This window comes from Haliaeetus leucocephalus, unplaced genomic scaffold (genome assembly GCF_000737465.1).
Source record: "Haliaeetus leucocephalus isolate CR32 unplaced genomic scaffold, Haliaeetus_leucocephalus-4.0 Scaffold164, whole genome shotgun sequence".
Classification (NCBI taxonomy): Eukaryota; Metazoa; Chordata; class Aves; order Accipitriformes; family Accipitridae; genus Haliaeetus; species Haliaeetus leucocephalus.
In genome coordinates, this window is record NW_010972600.1 from 1,279,986 (window position 1) to 1,291,963 (window position 11,978).

At 52.6% G+C, this 11,978-nt stretch overlaps 1 protein-coding gene across 1 annotated transcript; it reads left to right on the plus strand.

The window, feature by feature from the left end:
• Nucleotides 1-1,203: 1,203 nt before the first annotated feature.
• On the plus strand, nucleotides 1,204-11,281 carry CCDC124 (coiled-coil domain containing 124). Its single transcript, XM_010563199.1, has 4 exons — nucleotides 1,204-1,395; nucleotides 8,372-8,558; nucleotides 8,937-9,051; nucleotides 9,389-11,281. The coding sequence occupies exons 1-4, from the start codon at nucleotides 1,237-1,239 to the stop codon at nucleotides 9,591-9,593; spliced, it is 666 nt and encodes a 221-aa protein (XP_010561501.1). The 5' UTR covers nucleotides 1,204-1,236; the 3' UTR covers nucleotides 9,594-11,281.
• The last annotated feature ends 697 nt before the right edge of the window (nucleotides 11,282-11,978 follow it).

An 11,978-nucleotide genomic window follows, 5' to 3' on the forward strand; every position in this document is an offset into this window, starting at 1 on the left:
TGGAAGGGTGCGGGAGGGGCGAGGCCGGGGATTTGGGGAGGGAGTGGAGGGGGAAGGGTGTCTCTTTCCTGAGCAAACGGGGAAGGACAGCCGGGGGGGGGGGGCTTTGTCATGGGAGAGGAGGGCCGGGGGCCTCTGTAGGGTCCCAAGGCGAAGTGGGGTGCTGGGAACGCTGGTGTGGTGCAGGGGTCTGCCTGCCCTGCCCTGCCCGGGGGAGGGGTTCAGCCTGGGCAGGTGACAGCCGGCCCGTGGGTCGGGCAGCTTGGGGCAGGCTGGCTCTGGGTGCGGAACCTGGAGCGGGGCTGGGCCCTTATGGCCGTGGGAGCTGTCCCTGGAGAGGGTGAGGTGTTCCTCACCCTCCCACACGTTGCTGTGCTGTCCCACAGCTTTGCCCCGAGGCCCAGCCCAGATCGTGCCCTTAAGGAAGGGTCAGAGCATGTATCTGGGAGGAGAAGGGACTTAATCCAGCCCAGGCTTTGAAAAGCTTGGGACTTGAGCAGCCAGCCCTAAACAGCAGCCCTTCTCTGCTGTTTCTTGTTTAGCAAATAGTTATTGGCCATTAAAAGTAAAGATTTAAGATCCAGAATGTGGTGTCTGCGTGGGCAGCATGCTGAGGAGAAGGTCCTTTCATAGTGCCTACTTAATTTTCTGGGTCCCGTTGCACCTGGCTTTTTAGGACTTTTCGTACCCTGACGACGTAAGGGAAATTAATACAGCACATCTGTGTGGCCATTTATCTGGGTTAAATGGGGCAACGGGACTGCGTTTCTGTACAGACAGTCAGAGGGCCTGATAAAACGTTTGTGCTGCTTCATCCTGCTCTGCTGGCAGCCGTGAATTCCCCTCGGAGCCTGCTGGTGCAGAACGAAAGCACCCAGCTTCGTTTTGACTCAGCAGCAGAGAGTGTTTTGGCTTGCAGGACAGTGGTGCTTTTGACTCAGTATGAGGAACCCAGCAGCTTGATTTGTCGTGTCATTGCAGCACAGTAAATAGGTGGGAGGGACTGTCCCCCACTGAGGATCTGGGGTGGAGTAAGCAGACTTCCTCCTGGGTTGAGCAGGGAGATTCCTAGATCTGTTTTGCCCAGGATCTCGAAATAGTGTGAGGCAATAAGAAAAGGGAGTTTTCATGGTGTGAACTCCAGCTTTTCCTACTTCCCGAGGTGATGGTTAGCCCGAGATCCTGGGCAGGACAAGGATCTGAATCTCTTTTCTTCTCCACAGAGCACCTTGAGTGATGCCCAAGAAGTTCCAAGGTGAAAATACCAAGTCGGCTGCTGCCCGCGCGAGGAAAGCTGAGGCAAAGGCAGCAGCCGATGCCAAACGTCAGCAGGAGCTGGAAGATGCCTACTGGAAGGATGAAGACAAACACGTGATGAGGAAGGAACAAAGGAAGGTGAATGACTAGTCAGGTAGAAGGGTATCTTCTAGCTGGTCCCTTGCTAAGCCTGTGAGATCCAGGCTTGCTTAGAAAGGGTTGCTTCTCCTCCTCTGTCCCCCAGCTGTAGCTGTGTCTTCACACATTGTCCTGCGCTTAGTTTTGGGCAGAAGAGCTGGAACTAGTGGCTTCTCTGGGAGCTAAAAGAAGCCGAGCGTGGGCGTAAGTGTAAGCTTTGATGTGTAATTCAGAAATCTGGTGGATCTTAGAGCTGACTTCCCGAGGGAGGCAGTAAAAGCTTTATGGCTGGAATCATTTAAAATTGAATTAAGCAAAAGATCAGGAACTCTGCTGCAGGGATTAATTTTTGACCAAGCAGTTCTTTAGTTTTTTGGGTTTTTTCTTTTACTTTCTTAATTTTTTTTAATTTATTTTTGTAGAAGGAAAAAGAAATCGTCAGCATTAAGGTTTACAGGCTTTTTCTCCCCAACTTGGTGTGCCCTACATCAGGACATGTGCCTCTCAAAAAATTCTCTCTGGTTAGGTCTTACCAGCTTGCTCTGCCCTGGGTGCCTGTTTGCCTCGGTGCTCAACAAACAGAGCGCTTTAGTGTTCATTTCTCGGTTATTTGGTTTTTAACGTTGTCCTTCATCAGTGTTAGTCATATTTACCTTCTGGTTCTGTGGATTTTTCTAGAAACAATTGTTGGTGTTAACTTAGCTGCCTCTTCTGAAATGATTTCTTTACCCTCGTGCTAACCAGACAGGGCTTCTATTGATGACATAAAGGGATTTATGGGGTTACTGGGTTTGTGCTGCTCTGTGAATTCAGTGCTCACTGAACTTTGTGTGTTGGTACTTGAGCACACTGGCCGGGCAGGCAGGAAGCCAGCGCGTCCCCGTGACCTTGATAGCTGCATGCTGTGTACATCTGTGTGAGTTCACCCCTAATATGTGTCTTGACGTTTGGAATTTGGAGTCCCATGTGCTGTTCCCCTATGGAATCCTGTAATGCTGCCTAATTACTTCCTGGAACAAGGACTTATTATTGCTTTGCTTAAGACTTGGCCAACAGTGACCTATTTGACTGGGCTTCCAAAACAGCCTCCTGCAGGCAAGGGGCATGGGAGTATGGAGAGGGGAGCTTGTCATGAGCTGGAATTGCTAACTGGAAAACCAGAGTCCATCTCAGAGCCTCAGACTGGCTTTTAGAGAAACCAGTGAGGCATTTTCCACTTGGCACCTCAGCCATCCCCTCTCCCTGCATCAGTGTAGCTGTAGTCTCTAGGTCTGAATTTCACCTGAATGTTGCGTTTTAGCCTGTTTCCTTCCCACAAACCTCCCCCTGGGGACCTTGCAGCTCACAGCAGCAAAAGTCTCTGCACAGGTGGGGAACTATCGTGCCAGAAAGGCTCTGAGTCTAACTGTGCCTGCACAGGGGCTCTTCCTGCTGCAGGAGCCTCCTGCAGGTGCTACCACAGCCTAAGCAAAGGCTGGGGCTTTGTGTAGGTGAGCAAGTGGCCAACAGACAGGAATGAGTGGGTTGCTGGGGGAAAATAAATCAGTGAAACCTTCCTCAGCTGCTTCTCCAGTGCCATCAGGCAGACTGGAATATCCCCATGGAAAACAGAAGCAGCTGCCTGTGCCCCATCGCATCTGGGCAGGGAAGGAATGTGTGACTCAGATTGTAAATGACTTTCCATCCTTATCCTAGAGAGGACAGAAACCAAACTGTTCACAGGAGTCAAACGTCCCCGGAGAAGTAGCTGTTTCACGGGTGGTGCTGGCATGGAAATAGCACTGCTGGCCACAGCCATATGCTGCAGGAGGGACTCGTGTCGCTCTCAGCTACAGCACCCGGAGGAGGGGATGGTGGTGTGTGTAGGAGGATGCTCTCAGCACCTCGCAGTCAGCTCTGAGCAGCTCTTCCAGCTCTTCCCCAGCTCTCCGGGCGATGGCAGTAACACATTAACAGCGTCGCAGCGCACCCGTGCAGCACCTCTGAATTCCTGCACCGCCAGCAGGCAGGAATGGCAGAAAGCCTTTGGGACATGCTGAGACCAAACCCCCCACACACCCCTTTTAATCCCTTTCCTCCCCTCAGATGACCGCCAGACCCTCGGTGAAATAAATGAGAATGCAGAGCTCCGTTTCTGCTCTGGGGTTTGGTAGCTCTGCGTGGCAATCTGGTGGTCTCACTGACGGGGCAGTGATGCACATTAGTGTTAATACTTGGGCGTAGGGAAGCTTAATGTTCAAAATGCAGTACCTGCTGTTATGAGATTCATTGTCACCAGACGACTGTGCTGTTGCTTTTGCTGTGTTTTGGGGTTTCTTTAAATGCTGCCCCCCCTCTGCTCTGAGAGCAACCGTCCTCTGCTAACAGAGACTGACACTCATTTGGTGGCCCCGTGATGCATAAAGGAACATCTGAGCTAACATCGCTAGCCTGCGATGTGTGTATTCCTCCTCTGGCACTTTGGTACAAGTCATAGCTCGTTACTTTCCCTGGAGAGCTCTGGCTGGAAAGCACAAAATCTACATCCTTCTTGCTGGAAGGCTCAGGGGTTTAGCTAGGTAACTACTTTTCTTTTAACATTCGGGTGTTTTCATCCTTTCTGTCTCTTCCCACTCTTCCTATGCAAAGTTAAACTGCAGCTCCAAGCACAGCACTGCTCATCAGCCTGATCACAGTGTGGTTTTCTCCGTGCAATTAGCTAAAGTGTGTCTGGTGGTGGAACAGCCACGGACGTGTGTGTGTCCTGGGCAAAGCTGCAGGCAGGCTTGGAAGGGTGACAAACCATTAAATTGTCTGGAGCATTATGGGAAGAAAGGACCGGTGGAGTATCTGTCAAGGGCAGAGGTCTTGCAGATGGAGCCAGACCTTCTTTCTAGTGACCTTGGGTTTAGCCACTCTGTACCCTGTGGTTATGCACAGGAAGATCTCGCTGGCTGGGACTGCTGCTGGAGCTGAGGTGTCTGCTGGAAGGACGCAGCCAAATTCCTAATCTCCTTCCCAAACTCCCGCTGGGGCTGTCTAGCTGAGGGAGGACAAACCCTTCTCCCCATTCAGGCTGTGTTTTGCCTGGGCTCTGTTTGCTGAGTGCCTGTATGCCAGGAAGATAATTCCTCCTTGTTCAGCAGCGGCTCAAAACCCCTTTGCCCCTTTCTCTCTGCCCAGCACGTTGTGGCATTGGCAGCACTGTCCCACGGAGGTCTCTCCCTCAGCTTCACTCAGTGCCCTTGGTGGGAATGGTGAAGGGAGAGCCTGCGGGTGATGTGGGAGCGAGGAGGCTTCTTGTACTTGTGCATGCAGGGTCTGGGGAAAGATTCAAGTTAAATGCAGGGGGAGTACTTGTGCTAGAAGAACACAAATAGTGCATGAGGGACTAGTGACTCTTTTGGTGCGAGTTTTATGCCTTTCTTGTTCCCATTAGCCTTGGTCACGGGGTGTGGGCTGGCAGGCTCATGCACCGACAGGTCCCAGCTGCAGTGGTACGCAGACAGGTGAGTGGTGACTTTCTCTCCCCCCTCTCCTCTGATTCAGTGCAGAATTACTCAGCTGTGAGCACCAGCTCTTATTCAGATAAAACGCGAGACAGGTCAAATGACTGTTCTTCCTTCTTTGGAGGACGTCTGTGTGGTACCAGGTACACAATACTGAAACGTGATGGCTTGTATGAGCAATGCAGCGGACAGAGATGTAGTGGAGAGACACCTGATGACACCAGGCTGGGCTTCAGACCCCAGAATCAACTTCCTCAGGCTCCAGTATCCCTTCGATGCTTGCTTTGACTGCCTGTGGGCAATGGAAGGGGCATGTTTGATCCCGTCTCAAAGCTCTAGCGTACCTCAAAGAGCCCACTGCGCACTTAGACGTACTCCAGGTTGGTTAGGCCCTGCTCGCTTTCTGACTGCGTCATGTTTTCATTGGTTTGCCCTTCTGCTGTGCGAGAAGCGGCGTGGTTCACCAGGCTGGTGGCACATTCTCCAGCCTTCCTTGCGGCCTCACGCTAAGAGGTTGATTGGGAGCACTGCTGCTTCAATTGACCGCTTGCTCTCAGAGCCACGTGTGTGGGACCTTATTCTCCTTCTGTCTAGCAGGTGGGAAGCTGTTCTGAAAGCTAATGAATTGTTCCTTGCTCAGGCAGTTCTCTGCAAGGCTGGAAACTTGTATTTTAACACACAAATCCTTGGGAACAGAAGTGTCCAGCTAAAGAAATCTTAGCCCCTGCTCCTCCCAGTGCCCTGCAGAGAGCAGCAATGTTGAGGGAGAAAATTATTAATTTCCTTTCCAGTTCTCTAACAGCTTTGTGGTACGTTTCACTTAGGCAAATCCAAGCCTCTCTTTCATCAGGGCAGTTAAGCTGATTCGTAAAGGTTTAGTTTGGTTTGGCCCAGCCTGAGAAAAGTCTTCAAAAATGACAGCTTCAGGCCCCTTGGGATTTGGGGTCAGCTCAGAGCTGCTGCTTCTGAGCACCGCAGAAGGTGGAGAGCAGACCTGGATGTGATGGGCCACTGGGGAAACCTGAGCACGTAGATTTTGTAGGTCTTGTGACAAATTAGTAATGGTGCCAGCTTATTTACTTTCCACAAATAGAAACTCAATTGTAAATGCCAGAGAGCAGGGAGTAGCTTACCCCAGCAGCTGGGGGAGAGGAGTAACTGGAGGTCCCCTGCAGCACGCAGTGCAAGGAGGAAGGCTCTCCACCCTACTTGGCCTCTGTTTCTCCTTCGCTAAGTGGCTGTGTCCTCTTTGAAGAGTTTTGTTTGAAAGGAGCTATCAGCAGCAGAGCATTATCCTTGAATTTCTGCTCTGTCAGATGTGTTGTTGTCCCACCTGGGCTGTGTGATGTAAGACAGGCTGCTGAGCTAGCTGCCTTGTAGGACAGTTCCCTTTCTGTAATAAGCGGGGGTAAAAGATAATCTTCTCCAACTATAAATAACATTTCTGTTCTGAAATGTCTTGCTCCCTTCCCTTAGGTCATTAGTACTTGTGTATCCACTCCTTATCTGTCTCCTGAATTATTCAAGCCACAACCACGCCTGCAGCCTTGCTGAGGTGCTCACCGTGCCAGCACTTTCTCTGGGTTACCTTGTTCAGTCACCCCTGAGCTTCAGAGTTGGGACTAGCAGTATGGGGACAGTTTCTTTGCACGAGCCCATATTCTAGGCACAATACCAGTATCCTGAATACGCAGTGCTGCTTCACTTGCACGTGCTTTACATCTAATTAAAGTGGCTTACTCTCTCTGACTGCTGGACCTTCAGTGATTTCTGCAGCCCCCCTTCTGTTTTGGCACATTAATCTCTCCAGTTTTGGGGTTTCTCCTGCATTCTTGCTGATACTCAAGCAGAGGCTGGTGGTCAAGCCAGAGATCCCACCTGGAATTGGAGCTGTCCTGCGCTGTGCTGAGTGACGGTGGGCAAAGCCCTTGCGACTGCTCTTGTTCAGGTATATCCCTGTGAATAAATTTTTAGGGGGGTAAGACAGTCTTCCTCCTCCTCTCGTGACACCCTTCCCATTCTAGGAGTGGCCAAAACCCCTCCTAATCTGGGAGACCAAGTACATTTGTTTACTCAACCTTTACTAGAAGAGGGAGAGGCCTGACAGGAAAGCAGCAGGCAGGGAAAGCCGGTGTCTTAAATAAGTAAGTTTGCACTTTGAAATTGTGCACGGTCCAGTTGCCGGGGCATTGTGTCTCAAGGCACTGGCACTAAGCACTTAATGACCAAGAATTTGAAGACTGCCAGATGTAATAAAGGCTTCATCCCTAATGGCTTTTTTCCCATCCTTGGCCCCAGCTGCTCGGAGTGGAGCTAGGCGAGGCTTTCCTTTCCTTCCCTTCCCTTCTCAGCTGGGTTGAAAGGCCTGGTCCTTGCTGCACTTGACGGAAGCAGCAGCAGCCCGAGGGTGTGTTTTGATTCAGCATTTGTGGGCTTTGATTCTGTGTTTTGATGAGTTTTCTTTAAACTCTTAAGCCGTGGAGCAACTTACTTTTTTTTTGTTTGTTTGTTTAATAGAGTCTCAGACACCAGCCTTGCTTACTGTCTCCAAAGTGTGCCCTGCCCCAACGTGCGTAATTCTGCTCCTACTCCTTAAACACCGATGAAGACAGCAGGTTGCGTTACTGCTGGGGTGGTTTTGCTGTGCAGCTGCCTTTGACTAAACCCATTCCGTTAACGCTCGATCAGTCTGTTGTGCCATCCCTGTGAATAATGGATGAGAGCCATAATTAAGGGTCCATGTAACTAACCTAAATAAGAAATGCTTTGCAGCATGTGATGCTGCTCCAGAGATGTTCAGTTGTTGTTTCTTTTGTTTTGCCAGACCTTACAGGCTTTGGGAGAGGAGGAAAAAAACTTCAAGCCAAAGTGCTGAAAGCCTCTAAGGGCCTGTTGCATGGTCTTGTCACCCTCTTCCCTGGGCCTTGGTGGGTAAAGTGGGTCTTAGACTCCTTCTGGAGCACTTTAAAATTACCACAAGAGCTGCATTGCTTGTTGGATTCTGTCTAACCACCTCTCCCAGCTCTTAGGAAGAGCATGAGCCAGTCCTGAGAACAAATTCAGCCTTTTGACTGGCTTGTCTCGAACAACTGCTGAACTTTCAACCTCCAACCACTTATTAAAATTAAAGTGGAAAACTTAATCTGATTGTCAGCAGTCCTGGCTGGTACCTCCCGCTCCTTCTCAACAGCAGGGTTGTGTTTCGCAGTACCGACATCGCAGGGAGCCAGCGTGTGGTTGCAGATGGGCCAGGGACAGGGGAATTATTATTCTGAAGGGACAGGCTAGGCCCTCGCTGTCTCACTGGAGGTCAGGGAGAGCCAGCCGACATCCCTTCTGATAAGGTGAGGTCAGTGCTGCATTAGCTACAGAAGTGAGGTGCTTGTTTCTGTCCAAGCAGGGTTCCCTGTTCCTGTAAGGGATAGTTGGATCCCTCTGCCTTACAAAGGTGTAAGGGTGGAGGTGACTTGGTCCTTTTTCCCTTCCAGGAGGAGAGGGAGAAGCGGCGGCTGGAGCAGCTGGAGCGCAAGAAGGAGCTGCAGCGCCTGCTGGAGGAGGAAGACTCGAAGCTGAAAGGGAAGTCACCCAAGCAGGTCACTCCAGGCAAAGTCACCAGGGCCCAAATTGAGGAGACGATCAGAAAAGACCAGCAGCAGAAGGAGAATGCAGATACAGGTTTGGTGGTACCATAGAAAGGCCCTGACAGCCATGGGGGGCTGGGGAGTGGGAACGGGGGCTGTTTGCCCTTTTTCACCTACTGTCACTGAAGGACAAGGTGTTTGGAAAGCAAGAGCTGCCTGCATCTGTTCTGTGCTGCATGCTTTGCTGTGTCTGTGTCTAACACCCAAATGGGGAAAAAAAGAAACCCCCTGTAACCTTGAGTGGAGAAACAGAGCTGCAGAGCAGGCACTCTTTTCTTGCAGGACTGGAACTGAACTCTGGCTGAGCTTTCTCAGCATTTCCTTCATAGTGCTTTGGAAAACCCTCTTCTGAGGGTTTTGCACAGCCTGGATTTGACGTTAACGGCTCTCCCTTTCTGTCCTCCCTGTGCAGTGGAGAAGGAAAAGACTCACTTGGAGGTGCCCTTGGAAGAGAACATCAACAGAAGGGTGCTGGAGGAAGGATCGGTGGAGGCCAGGACGATTGAAGATGCCATTGCTGTCCTCAGGTGCGTGACCATATCATAGTGGTGCTCTCCTTTGAAGGTGTTGCTTCCCTTACGAGAAATTCTTGTAGACGCACCCTCCCCCAGAACTGGCTGCTTTTTACGCTTTGACTGTGACTTTCTATCTCGACAGCAAGAACAGGACACGTCCCCTGCCCTGTTGTTCTGTGGAGAGTATTTGAAGTGGGTACGGGAAGTATCACGGGGTTTTCTGCTTTATCACCCACGTTATTCTGTATGCACTTCGTTGCACTGACAGGGGATCAGAGTGGGGCGAGTGGCTGGTGCCTGCAGGGAGGTGTGTCTGACGCATGTCTCTCTCTGAATTCCTTCCCGGCAGCGTTGCCAATGATCTGGACCGGCACCCGGAGCGCCGGATGAAAGCTGCCTTCACAGCTTTTGAAGAGGTCAATCTGCCACGCCTGAAGCAAGAGAACCCCAACATGCGCCTGTCCCAGCTGAAGCAGCTCCTGAAGAAGGAGTGGATGAAGTCTCCAGAAAACCCCATGAACCAGAGGCACAAAGCTTACAACAGCCAAAAGTAGAACTAGAGCTGATCATCCCCACGGACAGTGGGCTGGAGCCCCTGGGCTCTGCTCCAATGAAAACAGGAGACACAAGGAACCTCCACTCCTTTTGTTTCCCTTCCCTGGCCCCACTTTCTGTCTTTCTGTGTTCTTGGATTTAAGATAAGCACGAGGCCACAGCTCACCTTGGGACCCTGCAGCGTGCTGCTGTCTTCACTGACGGCCGGTCCCCCCACCGTGCTCACCCCTCCACAGACAGCTGGTGCATAGTGACCTGGGCAGACTAACACTACCTTCGTGCTTCCAAATTCGGTTGTTGTCTTACAAAAAAAGCTACTAACTCGCTTCCAGACCTTCAGCATGGGCAGTGCTTGCGAGGTGCAACGTCAGCGCTGCCGCCTGCTGAGGTAGGGATCCCGTACTGGCTAGCACCATGCGTTAACCTGCTCACAGCCTGGACCTGAGTCAAACTGCATTCATCCCTGTCTCTACCGTGGCTGTGCCACACCCTCATGCTCTGTAGGGTGAATTTTTGCAACTGGCACGAGGAAGGCACCCACCCTCTGTTTCTTGTGTCATCCCCGGTGCTGGGATGTCCCCAGAGAGATTCCAGACTGGTATCGCTATTGGCCCTGCCTGCTGCTGGCCACCTCTCCTCTTGATTTCCACTGGTGGTGCGTTAGGTGGGGAGGAGGAACCACAACAGGAGCAGAAGCTCTGTCGGCACAGTATTGTGGGGAAGAGAGAAAATAACCTTCCGTGTTCAAGGAGGAATGGGAGAAATAACACAGCACAGTGTGGTTCCTTCCTTGTCTGCACAGGATGCTGGTGCCAGACTTCTCTGTGTGACTTTCCCGGTGGCCTTGCCCAGAGCCTCGCATGCTGCTGGTGGGACAAGAGGGTCCCTGGAGGGGCTGCAAGCCCGCACTACCCAAGAACTGCCCCAAGAAGGGAAGCTGCTGCTTGTCCCATCGCTTCTTCCCCTGCCTGCCCCCAGGCTCAGGCAAGAAGTTGCCCTGTGGGCCTGTGGAAGGGGATGTGAGACTGTCAGCTCAGCAGCTTCCCCCACCGCTGGACTGAGGGCACTAACCTGGCTGTGGCAGCTCTGCTCCCCTTCAGCTGGAGCCGCAAGGTCTGTCCGCTGGCCCAGGCAAAAAGAAATCGGTGAGCTCCCTTGGGAGGGCCGTGGCAGCACCCGGGCAGGGCTGGAGAGGCATGGTGGAGTCCTGCCCCTCGCCTTGAGCAGGCACTGGGTTTTCCTCTCTTCCCTCTCCCTTTTCATATCTCTTCTGGTCTCCTTTGGGAGTGAAATTCCTTCCTAAGGTCTAAACCCTTGACCAGGCAGCAGCTCCATTGCCGTTGGTGCTTACGTGTGTGTATAACTGAGACTGCCAAACCGAGACAAACTCATGGCTGGCTTGGCGTCCTGCTGGGGTTTCTTCTGATGGTACTAAACAAATAGGGTTTATCCTGAACCAGGTGATGGGCAGCATGTGGCTTCTACCCCTGCGGAGGATCGCCTGCGAGCAGGCAGGGAGGGTTGGAGGAGTCTTCGAGGCTGCTGAGGCATTTGCACTTTGGTGGTAAAGGGGTATGAGGTGGTGATGCTCAAGCTGAAAGCCTGCAGCTGTTTTGGGGCTCTCCCCAGCCCTCTTGGCACCCTGCTTGCAGAATCGGGCTGAAGGAGCTGGGCCGGCCCCTGCCAACATCCCCGCCCCGCCTCCCTGCTCCCCCCAGCCCAGCCGGTAAAGGCAGAGAGGAATGCACCCGGTGTCTCCCCTTTCTGTGAGAAGTTTGTTGTGTTTGAACCCAATTAAAAATTTAAAACCCCCAAACCCTGTTAACTTGTTGAAGGAATAAAGGCCTGGGGTGGAGGGCCCTGTTTTTCTGGCTTGCTTCGGGGTGGGTGGGCTGTTTCTTTCCCTGAAATGGCTGCTAAAAATCCTGCTGGGGTTTTGTTTTGTGGTTCCTGCCTGGATTGGGAATCTTGCAGGGAGGGGGTAGCCCCCCGCCCCCCCCAGCAGGTTGTGGGGCGTGCGTGGCTCAGCCGCAGCGGTGGAGGAGGCTGCAGGCAGCTGCCCTGCCCTTGCCTGCGCCTGACTGGTGAAGCCCACCGCCGCTGCCTCTCCTGCCTGCGCCCTGCCTGCTGAAACAACCAGCCCACGTGAGTGTTCCCCAACCCGGGTCCCTAGGCTGAGCTGAACCCTGTCCCCGTCCTGGTGTCCCCCAGTTCCCGGGGTGGTCCCCCCCTCCTCCCCATCCCTGGGGGGGGTCAAGAGTGCCCCCCCTCCCTGCCCTCACCCGCTCCCCCCATGGTGCAGAGGCCTTCAGCTCTTGCACAGCCCTGGCTTTGTGCAGCAGAGCCCACCCTCCTCCTCCTCCTCCTCCTCCTCGGCACTGCGG